Here is a 27864-nt window from a genome sequence, read left to right as displayed (position 1 = left end):
AAAAACGATCCGCGGTACGGTCGACGGCCAGTAGGCCACGAGGGCCAAACTCGACGGTAATCGACGAAAGACGGTCAAAAAACTTACCAGAGTACCGCGGCCTGAGAAAAGTTAGAGGAGGGACCCCTATGGGGCAATTTAAGTTTAATTAACTCTGTGAGGAAAATTCCTGTCAGGAATTTCTTCAGAGCTCCTAAACCGTGAGGCTACTGATGCGCGGAAAAAAGAAGACTGAAAGGGGAACCCCTGCTGGCTGCAGGGTTAGTGCCATGCTGGGCATGCCCAGTAGGGGCCAGTCAAAGTTCTGGAAACTTTGACAGAAGTTTCCCGTGATTGGGCTCCATCCTGATGATGTCACCCATATGTGAGGACTACCATCCTGCTTGTCCTGTGAGAAAAGATAATATCTTTAGTTGTCTAAATTATTTTTTTCTGCTTCCTGAAATGACTGTGAGAATAGTTATGTTTTTAAATCCTTTTTAAAAGTCTTAAAATTAGATTGTAAACATAGATCAGATGGCATTGTGTTCCATAATTTAGGCCTTGCAATTGAAAACTTACCTCACTCAAGTGTGCAGTTTTAATAGATGAACATAAATTTCGCTAGGGGTGTAAAAGTGTATTACTGCATTTAACCATTCCTTCCGTTCTTCACAGATCAATTTATGAAGTAAATATAGAATCTTAAAATCTATACGAAATTTAATTGGCAACCAATGTAGGGAATAATCTGCAAAAAGAAAAAGTTTTCCAAAATAGGCCAAAAAAGCCAAGAAGAGCTCACCAACCACGATGCTGCAGTTCCACGGAAAAGTTAAAGTTCTAGAAACTTTGACGTAAGTTTTCCGTGTCAGGGCTCCATTTGATGTCACCAATGTGTGAGGACTATCATCTTGCTTGTTGTTGGAGAATATTTGGATTTTCAGATGGCGATGCAGAGTGACAAAAATGGTGGAGGGAGAAGGGGGCGTTTCAAGATGGCGATTTAGACGGACGTATGTGCTTCTGCTCCGAAAACGCTTTACCTAAAAAAATTTAATCCGACTGGATCTTGGCTATCTATTCGGGAGATTTCTTCAAGAATGCCTCACAAGCGTAAAGCCAAAATCAGGGTATTCCCGGCAGACCCAGAATTTGCTACGGAGCAGCGTTTAATCACTCACTACACCGCCCCTGCACAGATTCAGCAGGCTTTAAGCCCCATTGGCGTTTCTGGAGGAGAAGGCCAGATATCGCCCGGGGAAGTTACTCTAAGCCCGCCAGACCTCAGACAACGTGTGATTTCTTCCTCACCGAGTGTCTCCGTTCCTGCAGCGGTGGGGGATGAGGACTCCGCCCGACGACCCCTGCTTGCCGGGAGTAGCGGTGATGACCCGGAAGAGTTTCATTTTGCTGCTCTGTCGAGAGCCCCGACCCCCATGGGGGGAGAAGCGGTTGGAGGAGTGGCTGTCTCCGAGGGAGAGAGGAGAGCTCCGACAAGAGAAAGCGATTTAAACATCTTTGAAACCGAGGATTTAAACAAACCTGCAGTTGTCTCGATGGATTCCCTATGGGGAATGATGGCAGGTATGTCCAAGCTAATTAAGGAGCAAACGCTTCAAATTGTGGAATTGGGGAAGAAAATAGACTCTGTGTCTAAGGATAATCTCCTTGCACAGCAAGAGCAGGTGCAGGTCACAGAGTCTCTAAAATGTGATATGAAAAAACTGCAAGATACCTCAGCAGGTCTGGTCCGGGATACTCAAATTACTTCTAGGAGGCTTGAAGCGGTCGAAAATTATCTTAGACATTTGAACATTAGACTCTTAAATTTCCCAAGGATCATGGGTGAAATACCTATCATAACCTTTAAAAGATACCTTCAAGAGGTCTTAAAGTTCCCAGCAGATGAAATACCTGCGGTAAAAAAAATCAGTTTTTTGGTGCAAAGAACTGGAAATATACCTGCAACTGAAGGGAACAGGCCTGATTTCCTGAATTTAACCCAATACCTTGAAAATTCTGAGTTGGAAGTAATTGAGAGAGCGGTGTTATTTGTAACTTTATATTCGGAACAGGACTTTAGTTTAATTATGAAAGCGTACTTTAAAAATATTAATGTGTTATATCAAGGTCAAAGTGTCCGAATGTACCCTGATTTATCTAGACCGACTCAACAACGTCGTAAAATGTTTCTTTCTATGAGAACTGAGGCCCAGGCCTTGGGAGCAAATTTCCAACTTCGCTACCCATGCAGATGTGTCTTGAAATTTTCAAATAATACTTATATATTTTTCAACCCCGAGCATTTGAGGGAGTTCCTACTTAGCAAAAGACAACCTCCCACAAATGAAGGTCTATTGTAAAATGTAGTGCAGTGTATCGTCAAGTTACGTATTTCTTAGTTGGCTTAAGTATCCTTCTTCTTAATGTTTAAGTAAATACGCCCCCCCCCCCCTCTCCCATATATTTCCGTTGTAAATTCCTGAGATATGATATGGATCCAGGACCATGTCAAGTGAATTCTGGAATTATGTAAAAATGTTTGTGATGTTCCCTGAGAATTCTTTTTTTCTTACTAATATCTCATGGAATGTATTTCATACAAAGTGTATTCTTTGTTAAATTTCAGTAAACTGATAAATAAAAAAAAAAAATGGTGGAGGGTCTCCATCAAATGACTTAGGAGGAGAGTTTGAAGGACCTAAATATGTATATACCCTGGAGGAGAGGAGGTGCAGGGGAGATATGATACAGACCTTCAGATACTTGAAAGGTTTTAATGATGCACAATTGACAAACCTTTTCTGTTGGAAAGAAAGCAGAAGAACTAGGGATCATGTAATGAAACTCCAGGGAAGACGACTCAGAACTAACATCAGGAAATATTCCTTCAAGGAGAGGGTCGTGGATGCCTGGAATGCCCTTCCGAAGGAAATGGTGAAGACAAAAACGGTGAAAGATTTCAAAGGGGTATGGGATAAACACTATGGATCCCTAAAGGCTAGCGGATGGAAATGAGGAAAGAAGAGTGCATGGGTGTTACTTGCTAGTGTGGTGGTTACTATCCTTAATCAACAAGCCTTCATACTGTTGATGCAACTCATTATTACTTTCTGCTTTAATTGGCAGAAGGAAAAAAGGAAAAGGGGAATTAGTTTCGGACAGCAACCAACAAGGACATGAATTTTACAGTCTGGGAAAACAAATAAGCATAGGGACTAGGCCAAAGGGCAGTGCCCGGAACTGATAATGGCAGCCCAGTACCGTAAAGCATAGGAAACTATGTTCTTGCCAGATTGGAATATGAAGGTAGGCCATGGAAAGGTCCAGGGAGGTTAAGAACTCTCCCGGTTGTACGGCCGTTATCATGGAGTGCAGAGTCTCCATGCAGAAATGAATTACTCGTAGATGTTAGTTGACACTCTTCAAGTCCAGGATGGGGCAAAAGGAATCCTCCTTCTTGGGTACGATAAAATAGATGGAATAACGCCCTGTATTTTCCTGGGGCACAGGTACTGGAATATAGCTTTCATCCTGAGGAGCCTTACCAAGGTAGACTCCACTGCCTGCTTCTTGTGCTGGGAGTGGCATTCCCGAGGAATGCTGTGAAATTCCAGCACGTATCCTTCTCATATGACATCCAGTACCCATTTGTAAGAAGTGATCTTGACCCACTGCTGGTAGAAGAGGGATAGTCGACCCACTATCTTCATTCCGAGGGTGGGTTGGCAAAACTTCATTGGAGGGTTTGGGACAAACCTGAACCCGAATCTGCCCCTCTCTTGGGCTGTTGACTCAGAAAGGACTGAGGCCTCCTTGTGGTAGCTGGGGCACTGGAGATTCACCTCATTTACTGGCCAGTTTTTCCAATTTGCTTCCAAAGAGGAGCGATTCCTTAAAGGGCATCTTTGTGAGGTTTGCCTTAGAGGTCGAGTCTGACCAATTTCGCAGCCATAGCTGTCTTCTGGCTGCTACCACTGAGGCCACTCTTCTGGCCGAGGTATGGACTAGGTCAAAGTCTGCATCAGTTAAAAAGGCGGCCGGGGGGGGGGGGGGGGTGTTTCCATAATCTCTCTGGAATTCGCCAGTCATCCACCTCCCAAGAGAGGAGCAGGCACGAATGAGCTACCAGGGCACAACAAGAAGCAATCTGAAAGGTCATTGCTATTGCGTCAAAGGCCCGTTTCCAGATAGACTCCATCTGCCTATCATGCACATCCTTCAAGGCCGCTCCTCCCTCCAGTGGGATAGTTGTTTGCTTCGAGACAGTGCAGACCAGCGCATCCACTTTAGGGAAACAGACATTCTCTCACCAACGGATCCACTGGGTACAGAGCTTCTAATGCTCGTCCACCTTTAAAACTCGCTTCAGAGGCATCCCATTCCAGGTCAATCAACCCCTGGATGGCTTCCAGCACTGGAAAATAGCAAGGGGCTTTCTGTAGAGAAACCAGAATGGTATTCTTCTTTGGTTCCGTCATAAGAGTCCACCCCAGGAACTCCCAGCATCTTCATCATCTGGGAAACCAGGCTGGCAATTCATCTCTATGGAAAAAACATAACATGGTCCAATATGGTTCTAAACCCGGTGGGATTTCCCCATCTTCCAAGGAATCTGGATCCCCTTCTTCGTCCATGCTGTCCGGGTCCCTGCCAGGGATACCCTTGTGGAAGCGAAGCATGTCTCGAGGTCTGCAGATAGGACTGGGAGGGGGAGGCCTTACCGGCTGGGGTTCCGTCCAGACAGGGGCAAGTGAAGCAGACCGTGCCTCTATGAAGGCTTGAAGGCCTTGAAAAAATTCCGCCCAAAAGGCGGCAGTTGGCTCCATGCCTAGCCCAGGAAGTACTGGGGTAGGTGCTGCTGGATTTCCCTCTCCCATGGAAGATCCAGTCCTGGGATTACTCAGATCCAGGGAACTTTCTGTTAGGTGGCTGACCCAACCTCTGATTTGGAGGAGCCAGACTCAGTAAAGGCTGGGGAGGCCAACTCTCCCTGGGCCTCCTCACAGTGCTGACATAAGTATGAATCCAGGTCAGACTGTGGAGCCCTAATATGACAAGCAGCACAGAGAGAATGGCGCTTATGTTTCTTTGCTGCCAGAGCCATTAGGGACTGTAACTGTGTGTTCAGCTGACTCTTGCTTAAAATTTTGTGCGCACAAATTTCGGGTGCCTACGCGGGCTGCAGTGAGGCGCGCATACAGTCCATGTGCCCGGCTTTACCTAAATTCTGCGCCTAGTTGTGCATGGCATTATGCGCACAGCGCGTGAGCAGAGCTGGCACGCACCATTTGTACCGATGCTCTATGGTGGGCAATATAAGATGCACAAAAACGCACGCAAGATGGCGCCACCGCGACCTACTAAGCGGTGTGTCTACTGACCCTAAAAGCCCACTTTCCCTCAGCTTGGAGAAGAGACGACTGAGGGGGGATATGATAGAGGTGTTTAAAATCATGAGAGGTCTAGAACGGGTAGATGTGAATCGGTTATTTACTCTTTCGGATAGTAGAAAGACTAGGGGGCACTCCATGAAGTTAGCATGGGGCACATTTAAAACTAATCGGAGAAGTTCTTTTTTTACTCAACGCACAATTAAACTCTGGAATTTGTTGCCAGAGAATGTGGTTCGTGCAGTTAGTATAGCTGTATTTAAAAAAGGATTGGATAAGTTCTTGGAGGAGAAGTCCATTACCTGCTATTAAGTTCACTTAGAGAATAGCCACTGCCATTAGCAATGGTTACATGGAATAGACTTAGTTTTTGGGTACTTGCCAGGTTCTTATGGCCTGGATTGGCCACTGTTGGAAACAGGATGCTGGGCTTGATGGACCCTTGGTCTGACCCAGTATGGCATTTTCTTATGTTCTTATGTTCACCCCCAACAGGATCGGGAACGACATTGGTATGGTGAGCTGAGCAAGGAGACTGGAGGAAGTCTTACCGAAACCCCTCCAACATCTTTGAATCAGGAGGAATCCTCTTTCCCCCCCCCCCTCAATTTACCTGGGCTCAGCGCTTACCGGCTGAGTACAGAGACTGTCTCTGGCTGCGGGGGGAGAGGGCTGTGGCTGTCACCGCTGTGCGCGGCTTCTTGCACCCGTTGCCTTGCAGCTGCCTCAGCAGCAAAGTCCACGCTGGGAACTGGCTACCAGACCAAGGCACACCTCTGAGGGATCTCGGAAATCACCTCAGGAATTCTCAGCTGGGGGAAGGACCTTTAGTTATCACCGCAGGAAAGCGGGGTTCAATCTTTCTCCAATTTAAAAGTAGAATTTCTTCTTCTAAAGGGTACAGCGATCCCCATACGGAAAGCATATCCACATCTGCTAGGAGACGGAGAGATACTGAAGGGCTGAGGTCACTGCAGGGGTTTATCTAGGATGACCCTCAGCTTTGAAACTAGACTCCATCTGCATCTGCTAGCAGGGAAGCATATAACCCACTAGAAAATACACAATTTTAGGTTTTATATTAGAAGTTACAACCAAGGAAAAGAATCTGGGCATCATTATAAACAATACTTTGAAATCTTTGGCTCAGTATGTGGTGACGGCAGTCAAAAAAGCAAACAATGCTAGGAATTATTAGGAATGGACTGCAGAATAAAACAGAATGTCATAATACTTCTGTATCACTTTATAGTAAAACTACACCTAGAGTACTATGTGCAACTCTGGTTGCCACATCTAAAAAAAAAATATATAGCTGAACTGAAAAAGGTACAGAGAAGGACGACCAAAATAATGGGGATGGAATGGCTCCCCAATGAGGAAAGGCTAAAGAGGTTAGGGCTGTTTGGCTTGGAGAAGAGTCGGCTGAGGGGGGATATGATAGAGGTCTAAAAAATCTTGAGTGGAATAGAACAGATAAATGTGAATCAGTTATTTACTCTTTTGAATAATACAAAAACTAGGGGACACTCCATGAAGTTAGTAAATAGCACATTTAAAACAAATCAGAGAAAATTCTTTCATTCAATGCACAATTAAGCTCTGGAATTCATTGCTGGAGGATATGGTAAAGGCAACTAGCATAGCTGGGTTTAAAAAAAAGTTTGGACAAGCTCTTGGAAGAGAAGTCCATAAACTGTTATTAAACAGAGAGTCTTGGGAAAAGCCACTACTTATCCCTGGGTGTTAGCAACATGGGATCTAAGTGCAGTTTGGGATTCTGCCAGGGACTTGCGACCTGGATTGGCCACTGTTGGAAAATGGATACTGGGCTTGATGGACCTTTGCTCTGACCCAGTATGGCAATTCATATCTTCTTATATAGTGAAAGATTTTATTTTTTGTTCTTGGAAGACCAGATATCTAATCACTCCATTTCTGGGAGTGTTTAGATATGATTTTAAGATTCTGCTGTTATTTTTAAATGATTGTTGTACTCTAAATGGAGAAATTATTACTTACCTGATAATTTCCTTTCCTCTATGAAAGGCAGGACAATTCAACCAGTGGGTTATGCATGCCTACCAGCAGACTGAGATGGAGTAAAGCTGATGTCAGTGACATATAGCCCTGCCCAGACATCAGCCTGCCAGTATCTCTAGAAAAGCCAAACTGTGGACAAACTGATTATACTTAAACATAACTATTAACAGTCAACCACTCATACTTCCAACCAACTGGGAAACAACTGATCTAACATCAATTAATCTTAGGAGCTACTTATGTCACTTACCAGTCCTTCAAATAAATTAATAGCACTCTTTATATGCGAACGATGAAGGATAAACTAAAAGCAAGTAAGCAGCCTAGGTTGGGTTGTGGATTAGTCAGCCTTCCTTAGAGGAAAGGAAATTATAAGGTAAGTAGTAATTTCTCCTACCTCTGCACTCAGGCAGGCCAATCCACATCAGTGGAATGTACCAAAACTCTTCCCGAAAAGGATGGGAGGCTGCCCTTGGTCTCGTCAACACTGCATGCACAAAAGCCGCGTCTTCTTGAGCCTTAACATCCGAGCAGTAATGCTTGGAGAAAGTGTGTAAGGAGGACCATGTCGCTACTCGGCAAATCGTGACTGGAGACCACAACCAAAGCTCCGCCCATGAAACTTCCTGGGCTCTAGAAGAAACTTCCTGGGCTCTCTCTAGGTAATGGGACATCTTCCTGGGCTCTAGAAGAAACTTCCTGGGCTCTCTCTAGGTAATGGGACATCTACATCCATTTAGACTGCCTTGATTACTCCTCCTTTCACTCAACGGGCCATAGGAGCCCACATCACAGGTTCCACTTGTTTACCTCCACTATGGAACACAAACAGTCAATCAGACTTCCTGAAAGAGCAAGTAATCTTCAAGTAACCCACCAGATGCTGCTTGACATCCAAGGCATGCAACAGACAATCACACTGATCTCTATCTCTGTCCAGCATGGGCAAGGAAATACACTGCTTCAAATGAAACTCCAAAACAACTTTTGGCAAAAAGAAAGGTACAGTCCTAAGCTGTATCATAGAAATGGCTCACGGTAAGAAAGAGCTTGCAGTTTGGAGATCCATCATGCCAAACAGACTGCTACCAGAAAAAATGTTTTCAAGGCAAGCGGCCACAAAGAGAGACCATGCAGTGGCTGAAATGTAGGACCCACCAAAAAAGGCAAGACCAGATTAAGCTCCCAAAGAGGTACCAGTAGCCACAAGGGAGGACGTAAATGCTTCAAAAACCTGAACACATCTGGATGGAAGACAAGGGTCAATCATTGGCCTGCCCCTATGGCAAGTGAGAGCTGCTACCTGTACCTTCAGAGTGTTTAAGGCCAAGCCTTTAACCAAACCTTCCTGCAAAAATTCCAGCATCAGTAGAATTTCAACTTTAAGAGGGAAAGAACCTCGCTCTTCACACCAACTCTCAAACACTGTCCAAACCCTACCATAAGCTAGAGATGTAGAACATTTCCTGGCCCAGAGCAAAGTGGAAATCACTGCATAAGAATAATCATGCTTCAGCAACCGAGCCCTCTCAAGGGCCAAACAAGAGACAAAACAGACCCAAATCAGCATGCAGTATGGGCCCCTGATGCAATAGATCCTTCCTGAATAATAGTCTGAGAGGACAGTCCACCAGTAGCTTCTGAAGAACAGCATACTACGGCCTCCGGGTCAATCCGGAGCCACCAGAAGTACAGTTTTGGTCTGACTCGCAATCTTCCGAATAATCCTGCCTAACATTGGCTAAGGCGGGAAGGCATATAGCACCCCGCTATGCAGCCAAACCTGAACAAGAGCATTAATGCCCAGTACACTCATATCTTCTGCAACTGAAGAATCACGGTATCTTTGTGTTGTTGGAGATCACCAGTAAATGCAGGTATGGGAGACCCCAGTGCGTCACTATCAGTTGAAAGACCTCATTTGCCAACTCCCACTTTCCTGGGTCGAAGACCTGCTTGCTGAGGAAGTCAGACTTTACTTTGTTCTTCCTGGCAATGTGGGGGGTGGATATGCCCTGGAGATATTGTTCTGCTCACACCATGAGCGCATCTACCTTCACCTGCTGGCTTCTGGTTCCACTTTAATGATTGATGTAGGCCCAATGTTATGACATTATCCAACATTATCCTTACTGCTCGAGCTTCCAGATGCTCAGTGAACCACATGCATACCAGTTTAACTGCATATGCTTTCAACCGACTGATGGTCCACTGCCACTTCTTGGCATTCTATCGATCTTGCACCACAAACTCTTAACAGGGAGCCCCCCACCCCCCAACCAGGAAGGCTCTCATCTGTGTGAGCATTAACCAGTCCAGTGTCTCCAAGGAAACCCCCTTCCTGATATGATCGGCTCAAAACCACCACTGCAACTGGATGCTCACCTCCAATGGCAAGTGGAGTCTCACTGTGTACGCCAGCGTCTACAGATTCCACTGGGAGAGCAACATGTGCTGAAGGAGCAGAATATGTGCCCTCACTATGTTCAATATGGCTGCCATCGATCCCAGGACCTGCAGGTAAGACCACACTATCGGGCAAATAGTCCATCTCAGGGCCTGAACTTGAGTAATTAGCTTCTGAATGTGACACACTGTTAGAAACTCGCTGCCCTTTCTCCATATTGAATCGCATGCTGAGATACTCTAACATCTGAGATGGCTGTAAACTGCTCTTGGCCAAGTTCACCACCCAGCCTAGCTCCTGAAGCAAGGAGATCAAATTACAAGAGGCCAAGTTACTCTCGTCTGTACTTTTGGCCCAAATCAACCGATTGTCCAGATACGGATGAAACAGAATGCCCTCCTTGCACACCATCATGACTTTGGAGAAGGACCTGCAGTAGCCAGCCCGAAAGGCAGAGCCTGAAATTGATAACGTCCCAGACGGCAAAGTGTAGGAAACTATGCTCCTGGCGAATGGGAATATATAGGTTTGTACTGCCATTATAATGGAACGTAGAGTTTCCATTCTAAAATGAGTCGCACGCAAATGTTGACTCCCTTCAGATAAAGAATGGGCTGAAAGGATCCCTCTTCCTTCTTGGGAATGGCACCCCGTATTTTTTTGCAGTCTGGGAATCTCAACTGTTCCTTTGCCTTCGGATCCAAGGGCTAAAGCGCACCCCCCGCCCTTTAAAACTTGCCCCTGAGGCATTCCACTCAAGGTCAATTAACTCTTGAATTAGATCCAGGAGGGGAAAGAAACAGTATGCTTTTTGTAAAGTGGCCAATATGGGATCTTTCTTTTGTAAGCCCATAGCATCAGCCCCGTCCACACTGAGCGTCTTATTTATTTTATTTATCAAATTTTTCTATACCGGTGTATGGACCGAATCTTCACATCGGTTTACAATCTTAATAAAATACATAAAAACAATTTCCATAAATAAAACAATAACTAACATTAACCAATATTCTAACAATTTCTTACAATAAAAATACAAAATCTACCACTCACATCGCACATCACATCTTGAGGGTCTAAGTCAACAGACTCGGCAACTCATCTTTGTGAACAAAAAAAAAAAATGGGAGTAGAGTCTGATGTGGCTCCAAATCAGGTGGAATTTCTTCCTCTTCTAGAGGGGAGAAAACCAAGTCCCCATTGGAGTCATCCAACGTATCATGATCCACATTCCCCTGAACATCTCCAAGGATAGCTTCCCTGCAGCGTTTGCCTGCAGTGGCTGACAAATAGGAGACACGAGCATGCGATGCCTTCTTAGTAGGTTGCTTTGCCTCCACTGGGCGCCCTTGCAGAAAAGCCTGCAGGCCCTGGAAAAATTCCACCCAGGAGGAAGAGGAGGATGGATGCACACCGGGACTCACAGGCCCAAAGCTGGCACTCTCCAACTCTTCTCTCAGGGATGCCTCTGCCATTGGGAAGAAGGGGGGAGGGGAACTGTCTGCTGTGTCACTTACCACTCCACTCCCTTCTGGAGCCACCATAGGCCGAGGGAATGTGCCAATGTCGACAAAATTTGTAGTAGCCAAATTGCCTTGAGCATCTAAACAGCGCTGACACAAGCATAGAGAGAGTGATGGCTGGATTGCCCTTATACGGCAAGCCTCAGAGACAGCAAGTTGCTTAGACTATTTTTTTGTCCCCGGCGACAGTTTTCCTGCACTCAGCTCTAGGCAGCCTCCTGCATGCACCCCAACAGTGCCCAGGTGTATCTGCACAAATATATGATCAAATCTAGGCCGTGGCCTTAAGCTCACAAGTACCCCACGCACGTGTATGCCATGACAGGACACCGCTGTGCAGCAGGAAAAAAAAACCATTGCCGCAGCCTACCACGCAGCTAGATAAACCGAGCCTGAGAAGCAGGGCCTAGCCAAAAGCTGCTCAACCCCCCAAGCCGCCTCCACTCTACACTAACTAACCAGAGAAGTGAGAGGAAAAAGGGGGTAAGAAATGCAGAGGAACACCACCGAAGGGAGGAGGACCCCTGTAAGGAAAAAACAGCCTCCCCTGGCTGAGAGCACAATCGGGTCACCAGCTATGAAGGAAAGAGGGCACAAGCTTTCACCATTGAGCATTCCCTTGAACTCTAAGTCTACACCTGGTCAGGCTTCCAAGACTTAAAGCAGTCAACTAAGAGAGGGCCAAAACGGGTGTCACCTCAGGTGCATCTGAATCTTCTCCTAGTTTTCTATCTTCTATATTATTTACTAGAAATTTTTTTTTTTTTTTTTTACACACCACAAGGGAGATGCATGTCCACCATCTGCTAGAGACGAATAATACTGGTGAGCTGATGTCAGGGCAGGGCTATTTGTCAGTGACATTGAGTCAGCTTTACTCAGTCTTCATCTGTTGGTAGGTGTGCATAACCCACTGGTGTGGATTGGCCTGCTTGAGAGGAGAGGAATGAATAATTCCTGTCTATGCTTATTATCTAGTAGTGTGATTAAGATGTAATTGAAAATCACTTTGAACATGACTGGAGTCTGAGAATGTGATTCAGACAAGCAAATAAATAAATATACGCATCATCGTAAGGTTACATGTGGTGGGGTTGTCTTAGTCCAGTTATTGCTTTTCTAGAAGACTAAGACTCTTAAAGAAAAAAGTCTAAAGGGAAAAAGAGTTCTCACAAAAGGAACAGTATTTTATCTAAAGCTACTCTGTATTTTTCTATTATCTATCAAACCTTAACGATCTTGTCATATTCTAGAAAACTATATATCAATGTTTTGGGTACGTCACCATATTTGGGACATACTGAAGATTTGAGTCATCCCATTTTATAATATCTGCTTTGGTCAAGGATTGCTCCATTTAGTTTCTCCATTGTAGAATCAATTATCAATGAGTATTTCAGCATGCTATGTTCAGGCCTGCGATACTTTAGAAGATGAGGGGCGGGGGAGACAAAACATTCCCCATAACTAAAGTCATGAACAGCCAAAGCACGGGCCAGATGCAATTCCAGCTTCCTTATCACATGGCATCTCAGCTTTTTTTTTTTTTTTTTAGCTCAGCACAACAGGTGCATCTTTTGGCTTTTCAGCTCATCAGAACTGGCCTCTGCTGTGCTACAGCACCATAAGCCGTCTTCTGCAACTACCTGGATTTTTAACCCATTTATCCCCTCTCCCATCCAGCTTAGCTAACACAATGATAATCCTTGACCCACGCAAACCAAGGATTCCTCCGGAACTGCAAAGGGCCGATGGTAGGCTTACCAAGTTGTTTAGTGAATAAACCCGCAACACATTCAGAATATGGTAGCACACTTGATATGTGGGAAAATGAGGAAGGACTGGGTATCTCCATTTTAGCATTATTGCATTGGTTGTCATGGCAAAAAGGGCAAAGTTTAAAATGATCACGCTGAATTTTCGCTGTTTGCATGGAAATGGCCTGCAGTATCTAGCATCTAGATTATGATGGCATACTCCCAGTTCTGTTAGATTTTAGGAAACTGCCAAATTACAGCTGTCATTTGGAGGATGGTTTTGAATAAGTCATGGCTTTAATAGAGCATTTTCATCAGTGGCACCATTATGATGGAATAATTTGCCAGCACTGATTGGCAATAAGTGTAACTATCTAAAATTTAGGAAGATGGTTAAGTCTCATTTATTTTCTTATAAAGAGGAAAATAAAGTTGCTGGTATTAATACATTTTTTTACCTTATTTATTTATTTTTGGTTATTTTATTTTTATGTTATTTTATGTTACTTGAAGTTAATGTGTTTGAGTTAGAAGATTTTGTATTTTTGTGTTATGTAATTATATTTTGTAAATTTTTGAATTATTATGAATGGGATATGGTGTGAACTGCTTTTACTGTTTTTTTTAAATTCTGTGGTACAAGTATTTTAAAAAATAAACTTAGTATATGCGCAAAGCTATGTCTCCCCCTCCCTAGGGGTTATGAACCCTGTCAGGTTAGGAAGCTGAACCCAGACACCCCACACCGCAGCACAAATCATGTCCACTAATTAGGCTGAGCTAGAGCTCAGCATTACAGAAAATACTGGGTAACTGGACATCAGCAGCGTGCGATTAGCAACCACCCATAGAGTATCTTACCGGCCTGTCAAAAGTCATGATCTCCCAGAGGACCTCAGCTACATCCGGGAGGGTGTATGGAGGCAGACAAAAACAGCACGTGTGCAGCAACTGGCTAATCAGCTGCTGGCCCAACTGCTCCAGCACCTGCCGGATCAGCTCTTTCCGCACTTCAAAGTCCTCCTCATGCTGCAGAAGAACACCGTACACGATCTGATGAGAGTTGCAGGCCCAGATCAACAGAAGAACTCAATCATCATTTCTTTTAATGACTGTCAATAACTGTATAACATTAAATGCATTTCTGACTACTCTGTTCATGTGTTATAAAATATTCCTGATATGTCTACAGGCAGCGCAAGGTTTCTCTATAATAAAGTCCCACCACAGTACAAGTGCTGACACTACCTGCCTCCTTTTACCAATACCTTGTGGTCTTTTCCCTCTCACCCACACAATCACCTTGTGGTGTTATTGCCCATTCTGATATTTCCTGGCATTACCTTGATCCTTCCACAAATGAATCTTGTCTGTTACTCCCCCAAAACCGAAACCTGGTAACTTTACCTCCATTGTCCTCCCCACGCCCACTCTGCAGCCTCTGATACCCTGAGGATTATCAGCTACACAATGCCAATACATTGCAACACTATCCCACACTGATACCTAGTAATGTTACCTGCTTCTCCCGGCCAAAATTTATCGCATTACTTATCTTGAAAACCCCATGTTGATACCTCATGGAATAATCCCTCCCAAAATGATACTAGTGGTATCTCCCACTCTTCCCAACCTCTGATATCTCTTGCCCTTACCCCATCCCCCATGCTGATATTTTGTTACATAACCCATGCTCCTCATAATCCCTCATGGTGTTAAAGCTTTCTGCGAATCAATCACTTACATCATTGGCCACTCCGGTGTGTATAAGGTCACGTAGGAATTTCATGACACTGCAGTTGGCATCCCGGTGGTCCAGGGTGGTGGAGGCGATGGCCCACTGCAGAATGTGGATAACCACCTGACTGCGCAACAGCACAATGGGGCTGCGCTGGATAAACCTATGGCGGTATAAGACAAGTGATGCAATACAGAGCCAGGAAGGAAACGCATATGAAGAGGATGAGATGTGTCCAAAGCAGCAATACTAACAAAATCTTCTCTCTCATTAGTTCAATCACCAAACAACAACATTCCTAAGATTCTCTTTATCTTTTCAAATTTAGCTCACAGCTGGAACTAAATACATTTATGATAGTTTTAAGAAGCCCCTCCTCCTGAAGTACACCCACCGCTAGAGAGATATATACAATGTGACATATGGGAGAGAGGCAGGTATGCATCATGTGCTATACCTGAAAAGGCAGAATATGAAGAACAGATACATGACGCTCCTGCCCAGTTAAGGATGATTACCTGGTTGACAGGCGGAACAGGTCGTCCACAGTGTCGGGATGGTTGCGAAGGCCGTTCTGCTGCTCCAAAAGCTGGAAGGTAGGAACGCAGAGAGCCTGGAAGACAGAATAAGCAATCCACTCAGCTTTGGCATCGTTCACAAACCTACAATTAAAGCTCTTCAAGCTAGGTTTCACACAACCTCTTCCTCCTGCTTATTCTGATATCTTGCTGCTAATAATTTACATTGATACAACAGAACCTCAACTTGCTTTACAACTGAATGCTTTACATGCTGTAAGTGGTAACAGTGACTGGAGAGAGGACATTAAAAAGAAATAAAGCACTACATTTATCTTTCAAAAGGGAGTCTATGATAACATGAGGAAAACAGGAATAAATGAAAAACTGCGACTGCAAAGATAAAGAGTTTGCATGAAGTGTGGACTCCTCGACTCCTGCCTGAGACCTGCTCTTGATCAGTCAATTGTCCAGATAGGGAAACAAATGCTCCCCCAGCCTGCATAGGTGCGCTGCCATCACAGTTAAGCACTTTGTGAGGACACATGGGGCGGGGATGCAAGCCTAAAAGGCAGAACGTGATACTGAAGGTGCAGGTTTCCCACCACAAATTTCAGATACTTCCTGTGACTAGCCATTTCTTGATTTGCGTGTAGGCATCCTTTAGATCAAGAGAGCATAGTCAGTCCTCCTATTGCAGAAAGGGGATCGAGGTGCCTAGGGAAATCATCTTGAACTTTTCTCTTTTGAGAAACTTGTTCAAGTTCCTTAAGTCTAGGATGGGACAGAGTCCCTCTATTTTGTATGGGATCAGGAAGTATCTGGCGTAAAATACCTGCGCCTCTGCCCTGGCTATTAAAAGAGAGGAGAGTTCTGAAAGCAGTACCTCCTGATGTGCTATGAGCCCCCAAAATGGGCTCAGAGGACAATTTAGTGGGACACCCAATACATTTAATTTGTAACCACTCTGAACAATGCCGAGGACCTATTTGTCCGAGGTTACACTAGGCCATGGTCCAAGTAGAACTGTAGCCTTCCACCACAATGAAAGGTCCCTTGGGACAGGTACTGGGAACTGTGCTGTGGTTTCTACGATCCAGTCAAAACCCTATCCCAGATGTTGGCTGGGATGCTGTCTGGAACTTAGGCACCCTCTGGTAAGCACAGGACTGATGGGCAGAAGAGAGTGTTTTCTCAGGCGGAAGAAAGGCTTCCTCTGTCCCAGTCTCGGGTACCTCCAACAGGAGGAGACTGGATCCAGAGGAGGAGTGGAAAGCTGTTGTAGTGTCATACAGTGATCACCACATCTTTAATCCAATCTCAGAAGAGATTCTCTTCCATACATGGCACTTCAACGAGTGCACAGTCGGGCAAGTCTGTGATTCCCTACTCCCATGGCAGAGACTCTCGATGCCAGCTCAAAAATATCATAGGTTGATTGGACTCTGTTTTCTCCACATTCCAAATCCTTTGTAACCAGTGACTGGAGGGAGTCTTGCTGCTTCTGGAGAAGTTGCTTGACCATCTTCTGCATCTGATTCAGAATGCCCCACATATTTTGGTTCATAAAGAGCTGGTAGGCCTCTATGCAGGCAATGAACATGGCGCCCTAAAAACCTTTTCTTCCAAGAGTATCCATGGCCCTAGGGTCCCTAATGCATACTGAGGAGTGGGTCCTAGAGTGCATGGCCTTCTTGAGAGCGGATTCGACCACCACCAAGTGGTGGAGAGCTTGTTGAATCTGGGAGCCTTCTGGACAAGATAAACTGTGTCCACCTTCTTATTAACTAAAGCCACTGAGAAGGGGTTCTTCCACATCGTCAACAGTAACCTCTGAAGGATCTCATGAACTGGGACTGCCTCAATTTCCTTAGAAGGCTTCACATACTGGAGGATATCTTGCATTTTGTGTCTGGAGTCATCCTCTGTTTATAAAGTAAATAGGATTGTCTCCATCATCAACCTCACAAACCTGAAGAAAGGTCCTCTGGTCAGGACTTCCTACTCCCTGGGGGTGGAGACATATTGAAGGGGAGACCATCCAATGCACCGCTGTCATAAGCATCGTTGCAGTCTCCGAGGCACCAGGAATAGATGGAGTCCAACCCACTGCGACTGCCAAGGGAACTATCCCAAGTCACTCGGTCCCCGGCCAGCATTTCAGTAATTGATGTGGTTGGCTGGTGGGGCCTGGACCCCAATGCCCCCAGCTCCCTCATGGGAGCTTCCTCCTCAGAGGAACCCAGGACGGCGAACAGGTCAGCCAGCACCAAATCTGATGCCCCTCCGGGCAACAGGCAACACCACCAACGGACATGTCGGGAGCATGTCGATGAGTGCTTGCAGCGATCCATACAGCAGCTCGAGGAAAGATGGTGCCTTGGTCGGTGCCATTGGTGCTCCAACATTGAGGCCCTGCAGCACATTTTCCACAGCCATCTGCACGCATGTCTCCTATTCCTCCTCAAATATCTCTGTTGCCAAGACTGACTGGGAGGCAGAAGTGGCAGCCACATGCTCTTCAGAACCAAGAGGAGGATTGGTGGCTGACACCAGGACCAGTGGAGACCATGGAAAACTTCTAGGTAACTTGGAGAATGAGCTCTCCTCAGGGATCACTTCAGGAGTTTCTCACCCAAAGCTGGACCATCCCTGTGCTAGCACCGTGCATTGATGGAGATCAATGCCAATGCTTGGCATTGGTCATCTCTGGTGCAGAGGTCAAAGAAGAACCACCCAACACCTTATTCAACCTATCTCCGGCATCCCTAGCAGCCTCTGACCAAGGGAACAGATAGTGATGACTTGACATCCATCAGTGCAGGTCCGTGTTCCTTTAATGCCGATGCTTCAGATACATCAGTCTCTTCCAGTGCTCAAATAGACGTTTCGTCAGATTCAAGTACGTCTGATGTCCTTTTGGGGTCACCTATGTGCACTTGCGGCAATCCTGAATGTTATGCAATGCCCCCAAGCAGATGATATCTATCATGGGGATGCTGCCTGGAAGGGAACCAACTGCGAAAGGAAACTTAAAGAAACATCGAAAAACCTACTTAGGGATAGTAAGGGAAGACCAGAGACCCTACGATGAACCACAGCGAAAAAATCCCACAGGAACTCAAAAAAGAGCAAAATATCCTGAAGCGAGACTCAAACTGCAACCACCAGGCTCCGTGGAAAAAGAAAGACTGAAGGGAGTCTGTGTGTATGCATGGTATAATGCATGCCTGCTCAGTGAGGTTCAAAGTTCTAGAGAATTTGACATAATTTTTCTGTGCGGGGCTCCACTGGATGATGTCATCCATGTGTGAGGACTGCCATCCTACTTGATTCTTGGAGAAGCTATAGACCAGTGGAGCCTGATGGTGCTGGCAAAATTTGTAGAAATTATTCTAGGAACAAAATTGCTAAACCTATAGACATGGTTTAATTGGATAGAGCCAATATGGATTTACACAAGGGAAGTCTTGCCTCAGCAATAGGCTACCTTTTTTTTTTTAAAGCATTTAATAAATACGTAGATAACAGTGAGCTGGTAGATATAATATACCTGGATTTTTAGAAGGGGTTTGACAAATCCCTCATAAGAGAGTCTGGAGAAAATTAAAATGGATACAAGGCAATGTCCTATTGTGGATTGCAAACTGGTTAAAAGGAAACAGCCCATAGGACTCATTGGTCAGTTTCGTCAATGGAGGAAGGTAAATAGTGAAGTGCCCAAAGGATCTGTACTGGGACTGGTGCTTTTTAACACATTTATAAATGATCTGGAAAAGGGAACAAGTGAGATGATTAAATTTGCAATTGACACAAAATTATTCCAAGTTGTTAAATCAGAAGCAGATTATGAGAAATTGCAAAGGACCTTGCAAGACCAGGAGACTAGGCATCCAAATGGCAGATGAAATTTAATGTGGACAAGTGCAAAGTGATGCACATAGGGAAAAAATAATCCAAAATGTAGTTACACAATGTTAGGTTTCATATTAGGGTCATTGCCCAGGAAAAGGATCTAAACATCATCATGGACAAAGAGGTTGATTTTAAAAGTGCTGCTCACACAAAAATGCCCGCATATGTGGGGCATGTGCAATCAGCACAGATTTTAAAAGCCATGATTTATGCACGTACATATCCGTGCATTTGCCAAAAATAAGGTGTTGGAAGAGAAATGCAGCATGAGTGTTTCAGGGCAGGGCCAACTGTTACATACATAAAGGAAAATTAGTTCTTACCTGTTAATTTTCATTCCTGAAGTACCACAGGTCAGTCCAGACAAATGGGTTTTGCATCCCTACCAGCAGATGGGGGCAGAGAACAAAAACTTGGAGGCACTGTACATAACCGAGAGAGCCATCTGCAGTCCCGCAGTATTGACCTGTGCCCAAGCCAAATCAGAAAGAAAACATCAACTACCCCTTGTCTTCCCAGGGCAAAAGTTACCAAAGTGTTGGAGCCCCCTTGAACTGAAGCCCCACATCAAATCCAAAGGAACCAATCAAATATATACACTGAAAACCTTATCAGGACTAATTCGCTATAATCTACATGGTCTTTCACAACTCCTGGGCGGGTCCTCTGGACTGATCTGTGGTAACATCAGGAACGAAAATTAGCAGGTAAGAACCAATTTGCCAGATCAGTCCAGATAAGTGGGATGTATCAAAGCACCCCTACAATGGGTGGGAACTCGAAAGACCCGATCTCCAAGGTTCTCCCGGTACGCGAACATCCAAACGATAATGCTGGGAAATAGTGTGCAGTGAAGAATATGTCACCGCCCTACAGATCTCCTGAGACGACACGAGTGGACACTTAGCCCAAGAAACTGCCTGCACCCTCGTAGAATCCGCCCCTGCAAGCCCTCTGAAATCTTCTGGCCCTTACAAATGTAAGCCAAAATAATCCCCTCCTCTAACCACTGCACAATAGTGACTTTGGAAGCTCTACTTCCCTTCTTTGGACCTCCAAACAGCACAAACAGATGACCAGACTGTCGAAAACTGTTGAAGACTTTCAAGTATCACAACAGCACTCTCTGAACATTTAACAAGAGCAAATCTCTCTCCTCTGGAGATGCCTTCGACCCACACTGAAAGGCAGGAAGCTCCACTGTCTGATTAAGGTGAAACAAAGACACTACCCTTGGGCAAAAAAACCCCCAAAAACGAGAGTGCTGTACGCAATGAAACCCCGCCATCTGAAATGTGCAAAAAAGGTTCAACAGGACAAGGCTTGTAATTCTGAGATACATCTAGCTGAACAAATGGCCATCAGGAAAACCGCTTTCAAGGTGAGGTCCTTCAGCAAAGCCCATCGCAATGGTTCAAATGGAGGCTCGCAAAGCCCTCACAGCACCAAATTCAAACTCCACGCCAGACACAACCTGCGAACCGGCAGTCGCAAGTGCTTGACCACCTTTAGAAACTGAATTACATCCAGATGTGACGCCAATAACCTCCCTCGCTGCTTCCCTGTCAGACATCCCAAAGTTGCTACTTGCATGTGAAGGAAATTATACGCCAGACCTCTAGACAAGCCCTGCTGTAAAAAGGACAATTCTTGAAGACTATCTACTCTCAGTGGGTCTAAGTCCTCTTCCCTACACCAAGCCTCAAACACTTCCCACACTCTGACAAATGCCATAGACGTAGAAGGCTTCTTGGCCTGAAGCAAAGTAGAAATTACCTGCACAGTGTATCCTTTTGATCTCAAATGTTGCCTTTCAAAAACCAAGCCGTGAGACAAAAATGATCCACTTGATCCGAAAAGATGGATCCTTGCTTGAGTAAGCCAAGCAGATGACCCAACCTGATGGTCCAATCCACGGCAGGATGAACCAGATCTGCAAACCACAGGCACCGTGGCCACTCTGTGCCACCAATATCACCCTGCCAGAATGTCACTCTATGTGCCGCAACACCCAGCCTACGATAGGCCAGGGTGGAAAAACATACAACTGAATCTTTGCAGGCCAAGGAAGAACCAGAGCATCTATCCCTTAGACCCCTACCTTTCGTCTGTGACTGAAGAATTGGGACACTTTGGCATTGCTTTGCAATGCCATCAGATCCAGCTGGGGATTGCCCCACCTGGCCCGAATGAGGTCTCAGGCCTCCTCTGACAACTCCCATTCTCCTGAGTCCAATTGTTGTCTGCTAAGGTAATTCGCCTGTACATTGTCCACTCCGGCCACGTGCAAGGCCGTCAGCCCCTCCAGATATTGCTCCACCCAGACAAAAAGCTCCCGAGTCTCGACAGCCAAACCCTAACTCTTCATCCCACTTTGCTGATTGATATACGTCACTGTTGTCGCATCAACCGAGAAAACTCACCTTGCTCCCCTCCACCAGAAGAAAGAAACTCAGTAACGCCTGACTAACTGCCCTCGTTTCTAAACAATTGATAAACCAGGACGCTTCTTCTGATGACCACAGGCCTTGGGCTATCGGCCCCTGGCAGATCGCCCTTCTCCAAATTGGGACAAGACAGCCACCATGAGAGACTGTATCTGGAGGGCACATGAAGCAGCAAAGGTCAATGAAATTCCTTACAAGAGACTCCACCGGGACAAGAGCACCCTCTGGAGAGAATGCATGTGAGCAAATGCCCATGGGACCAAGTTCAGCATAGATGCCATAGACCCCAGCACCTGTAGGTAATCCCAAGCCCTGGGTATCTGCATTTGCAGAAATCGAACTACCTGTGACTGCAATCTCAAGATTCTCTCTGTAACCAGAAACACTTTGCCCAGCCTGATGTCGAATCTCGCTCCTAAGCATTCTAAGTTCTGGGTTGGGACTAAGTGACCTTTTGCTAGGTTCAATACCCAGCCAAGGGACTGCAACTTCTCCAATACCCTCTGAACCGACAGACAACATTCTCCCTCTGACTTTGCTCGGATCAGCCAGTCATTCAGATAAGGCTCAACCAGGATCCCTTCCCCTCAAAGGAATGCCGCCACAACAACCATCACATTCGTGAAGGCTCACGGCACCGTTGCTAACCCGAAAGGAAAATCCTGAAACTGGAAATGCTGCCCCAGTATCATGACCGCAGAAATCTGATGATCTGCACGTATGGGGACATGTAGGTAAATCCTCTGTCAAGTCCAATGAGGTTAGAAACTCTCCTTGACGGAAAGCTGCTATCACCATTCACAAAATCTCCATGCGAAATCACGGTAACCGCAATGCTGCAATGACTTTCTGTAAATTACAATAGGATGAAATATCCCTTCCTTTTTGGGGACCATGAAGTAAATTGAGAACTGCCCTTGATGGCACCAGAATGATCGCCCCCGTTTGCAGACGAAGCAACGTATCCCGAACTGCCTCTTGCTTGCCGCACCATGGGACACCACGAAAACTTCCCTGATGGGACAAGAAAATTCTAAGGCGTAAGCATCTCTTATCACCTCTAGCACCCATCAATCCAAGGTGATTCTGGTCCACTCCTTGTAAAATCATGCGAGCCGTCCCCCATCCTGTTCCTCGAAAGAGTGGACCAACCTGGCTTTATTGGTGGACCCTACTGTTCCCAGCACCCTGGCCGGAACTATCGCTAGGTGGCCTGCAGGAGCCCCGAAAAGAGTGCTGTCATCCAGATGCCAGCTTTTGTGAAGTCACTGTGGAACCCTTATTGGGACAAAACGTCTCCTATTCCAGAAATGAGAGTGGACTGGAAAAGTTCTTTTGCTGCTCTTATCTTCCGGCATCTTGGTTCCCTTCGATTCCCCCTAAAAACTTCATCAACTGTTCTAAATCCTCCCCAAAAAGAAGTTTCCACCCTAAAGGGAAGATTACAGAGTGGGTCTTGGACCAAACATCTGCTGACCAATTCTTCAAAGAAGACATCGCATGGACACTTCTGAGATCATAGTTCTATCATACAAAGCATTCGCCAAATATGCGACTCCAGCCTCTAAATGAGCCACCTGCTGCACATCGCCGGACGACTCCAAATTCTTCTCCTGAGTCTTCTGAAACCAGCATAAACACACACTCTGCATTAGACTACCACAGATTACCACTCGGAGACTTGAGGTTGAAAACTCAAATATCATCTTGAGGTGAATTTCTAGCTTCTGGTCCTGAGTAACTTTCAGCTCTGCCGACCCCGCTATTGGGTGGTCGTTGTCCTGGTGACTGCCGAAACCGCCAAATCCACTTTAGGTAATACCAAAAGCTGTAGTGTCCTCCGTCAAAGGATATATAGAAACATAGAAATGACGGCAGAAGACGACCAAACGGTCCATCCAGTCTGCCCAGCAAGCCATGCACTCTTTTTTTTTTTCATATACTTGTTACGCCTGGCTTTTTGTACCCCTTAGTTCCATTTCCCCTCCACCCCACCACCAATGTAGAAAGCAGTGCCGGAACCGCATCCAAGTGAATATCTAGCTTAATTAGGGGTAGTAACTGCAGTAATAAGCAGGCTACACCCATGCCTTTGTCCACTCAGACTATGTAATTCAGACCTTGTTGGTTGTTGTCCATATACAGATCTTCTTTTCCACATTCCCCCTGCCATTGAAGCAGAGAGCTATGCTGGATATGTATTGAAAGTAAAGTATCGGCTTATTTGGTTTTGGGGAAGTAACCGCCGTAACAAGCAAGCTGCACCTCGCTTTTTTGTGACTGCAAATCCTTTTTTTTTTTTCCCCCACATTTCCTCTTGCTGTTGAAGCATAGAGCAATGATGGAGTCTCATTAACCGTGTGTATGTACAGGGGTAGATTTTAAAAAAGAGCGCGATCGTGTACTTTTGTTCGCGCAGCAGGCGCAAACTAAAGTACGCTGGATCGGCGCGCGCAAGGCTGCCGATTTTGGGCAGCCTGCGTGCGCCGAGCCGCACAGCCTGCCTCCGTTCCCTCTGAGGTCGCTCCGAAATCGGAGCGGCCTCGGAGGGAACTTTCTTTCGCCCTCCCCTCACCTTCCCCTACCTAACCCACCCCCCCCCCCAGCCCTATCTAAACCCCCCTCGATTTACGCCTGCTAGAAGCAGATGTAAATCTACGCGCGCCAGCGGACTGCTGGCGCGCCGTCATCCGACCCGGGGGCTGGTCCGGAGGCCTCGACCATGCCCCCGGGCCGGCACCACGCCCCCGGTCCCACCCCCGAAACGCAGCGTCATTCGGCGAATTTATGTGAGCAGGGCATTTAAAATCCGCCCGACATTGAACAAGGGTATTATCTCCAGGTAGTAGCGCTCATTCTCGCGAGCCACATTAACAATCAACAAATATTGAACAAGCCTAATAATTGGCAATACCTATAGCCTATGTCCTCACCGGTAATTTTACATACTCTTACCCACCCCTCTGCTTTTTTTTTTTTTTTGGAGATGGCAGCCCTCCATCCTTCTGCTCCGTGAAGGTGGTATATCATTGGCATCCCGCTCCGTGAATGCCACTCCAGCCTTCCGCTCCGTGAAGGTGGAACACCGACCACTGGCATCCCGCTCCGTGAATGCCTCTGTGGCTACTGCCGCTCCGTGCAGTGTTCTGCCGCCTCCTCCCACCCCTAACCTTGCGGGCCCCGGTTATTGATCCCTGCGTCCGCTACTTTTTGTGGCTGTGACAACTCCCCCCCTACAACAAGACCTTTAATTTGGGCTTCAAGGGCTGCTGCTTCTCCCTTTTACTGCAACAGGTCTAAGGCGATCTCTAGCTCAGCCTTTCTGCGCACTTTGGCGGTGGCTGTGGCGGCAGCAGCGGCTTCCTGTTGTTCTTCTATTCTGAGCCCTTCTATCTTGAGGGCTGCTGCTTGTTCGGCATGCTGTATGCGAACCACCCCCTCTTCATTCACGTCCTCTAGATTTGATGGATCCACAGTGTTTATCCCATGCCCCTTTGAAGTCCTTCACAGTTCGGGTCTTTACCACTTCCTCCAGAAGGATATTCCAGGCATCCACCACTCTCTCCGTGAAGAAATACTTCCTGACATTGGTTCTTAGTCTTCCTCCCTGGAGCCTCAGCTCATGACCTCTGGTTCTGCTGATTTTTTTCTGAAGGAAAAGGTTTGTCGTTGTCTTTGGATCGTTAAAGCCTTTCAAGTATCTGAAAGTCTGAATCATATCACTTCGCCATAGCCCTGGCAACCCTAAGTCCAGCTTTCGGAGCATTCCATTCCCGGATCATGAACTTCTTGATCTTTTCGGGCAATGGAAACGCCTTAGGCGGACCTCTTAGGCCATCCAGCACTGGATGCACCTCCTCATTATCTGAAGCCTCCAGAATCATTTTAATACCCAGCTCCTTCAGGACGAGGGGAATAAGGGGTCTCAACTCTACTTTGTGAAACAGGCGGACCACACTTAGGACATCCCCTTCTGCAATCGGGACCTCCTCTGGATCCAAAAAGTCCTTGGATACGTCCTGTTCTCCTTCCATCGTGCCGTCTGCTGGAAGATTCCCAAGGCTACTCACATCATCATCTGCAGGATCCCGTTTTATGGAATCATCCCATGGGTCATCCAGCTCCTCCTCGGACTCAAATCCTTCCTCACAGGACCGACTAAGCCCTAGATGACATATTAGATCCCCCAACCCTCTGGCCGGGGACCCTTTCGCTCTTTTAGACTCCTACTGTGCTCCAAGAATTCGAGTTTGTTTGCCTTTTGCATCTTTCTTGGGCAGAAATCCTTATGCATTAGCAAAAACAAACTTTATGGAAAAATTCTTCCACCTCACTGAATCCATCGTCTGGAATGTCACCCTCTGCCAGTCCACCCTCGCTACCACAGCAGGGGAGGGTAATCAATGGGCTCCCGCAGTGCCAAGGGCTCTTTGCCACGTGCAGCCTCCCGTGCAGCCTAACAGAATCTGCCAACTCTCCCACTAGAGGATCTCTGACAGACCTCTGTGAGTGGGTAAATCTGCCATTTGCTGGTCCTGAGGAGGGTCCCTCTCATCCCATGGCGCACAGACTGCAAAGCATGGCTGAGTTAAGCCACACGTGGTCCAAGGAACAGGCCCTGCATGATTTCCCGCGCGCCAAAAGAGGTGCTCAGCCCCCGGCGCCATTAAGGGCAACCACGTGTAGGCTGGGGGAAAAAAATGGCCACTTCTCAAGTGACTGCACAAGTAAACCTCTTGCTCCGGTCCCCGGGCAGACTAACACTCGCAGCTCCTCTCTCCTAATGCCCTGCAAGTCACGATCGACAATGCTGAAAACAGGCACAGATTTTACTTGTCTTTGTTATATTTTCCTTTTTTTTTTTTTTTTTTTTAAAGACTGTCACACCAGCACAAGCTACCCAAGAGAAGAAATTTGTACTTCCCTGCTGTAGGCTCTGCTGGCCGAAGACCTCAGGAGGCCCGAGGTAACTAGGACCCCCGGTTGTCAGGCCCCTGGATGATGCAGGCACAGGGATCACCAACCCCACACTTGCCCAACTTGACATGAGGGTTGGTCCACGAAGATGCCTAACACCTCAGGAAGCGTTTTCTCTGATCTTCTTACTTCTGAATCTAAGTCTAAACTTTTTTTCCCCTATACTGCAGGTTTGCACCTCTACCATCTGCTGGACTCAGAAAAATACTGAGGGACTGCAGGTAGTACTCTCGGTTATGTAGCAGTGCTTTATTCTCTGCCTCCATTTGCTGGTAGGGATGAAAAAACCCACTTGCCTGGACTGCTCCGGGGTATAAACAGAACTCTGTATTTTAAAACCGGAGGCTGCAGCGTGAGGTGGCTTGTTATCCATATAACTTTACTGCTGCTCCTGATGAGAAGCAAGTCTGTAGATCTTGCATTTTAGGGCTTATAGGGCAGGGTGAGGGGTCCAGGTCAACTGAGAGACGTGCAGAATGAAGAACCAGAGGGGTCTGGAAGATCTTGATATTGACTGGGCAAACTGGTAAACTAACTGGAATGTCCCTCACATATATGTGTTAAAGCTGGCAAAGCCCTATGGGAGATGTGCAAAGTAGGTTTGCTCGAGTAATCTCTTAAAATTAGGAGCATACCTATGGGCGTATTTTAAAATCATACATGTGCGAGATTTAAAATTCCAATGTATTTCTGCTCACGCGCAGATATGTGCATCTATAGGTACATGCATGCTTGTTTAAAATTAGCCTGAATAATCTGAAATCTTCGGCTCATTGTGTGGCATCAGTCAAAAAAGCAAGCAATGTTAGGAAAGGAAGGAGAAAAAAAAAAAAGAATATCATAACTCTTATTGCTTCATAGTGCAACTGCACCTATAGTACTTCTGTGAAAAGATATAGAACTAGAAAACATACAAAGAAGGGCAATCAAAAAAATCAGAGAGAATGGAATGGTTCCCCTATGAAGAAAGACTAAGAGATTAGGACTCTTCAGCTTGGAGAAGAGACAGCTGAGGGGGGATATGATAGAGGTGTTTAAAATCATGAGAGGTCTAGAACGGATAGATGTGAATCTGTTATTTACTCTTTTGGATAGTAGAAAGACTAGGGGGCACTCCTTGAAGTTAGCATGGGGCACATTTAAAACTAATCGGAGAAAGTTCTT

General features: G+C 46.0%; 1 protein-coding gene across 2 annotated transcripts in view; it reads right to left on the bottom strand.

The window, feature by feature from the left end:
* The window catches only part of TNPO3 (transportin 3), a 236647-nt gene that overhangs the window by 35957 nt on the left and 172826 nt on the right, over positions 1–27864 (bottom strand). The window contains exons 18-20 of one of the 2 annotated variants that reach the window (XM_029615500.1): positions 15362–15456; positions 14850–15006; positions 13967–14158 (exon numbers count right to left, since the gene is read on the bottom strand). In XM_029615500.1, coding sequence (XP_029471360.1) covers positions 13967–14158; positions 14850–15006; positions 15362–15456 — 444 coding nt within the window. The remainder of the gene's footprint in view (positions 1–13966; positions 14159–14849; positions 15007–15361; positions 15457–27864) is intronic. The other variant, XM_029615501.1, reaches the window with a different exon arrangement.

This window comes from Rhinatrema bivittatum, chromosome 9 (genome assembly GCF_901001135.1).
Source record: "Rhinatrema bivittatum chromosome 9, aRhiBiv1.1, whole genome shotgun sequence".
NCBI lineage: Eukaryota > Metazoa > Chordata > Amphibia > Gymnophiona > Rhinatrematidae > Rhinatrema > Rhinatrema bivittatum.
The sequence above is the reverse complement of the archived record's forward strand: the minus strand, read 5'-3'. Positions and strand labels throughout refer to the sequence as shown.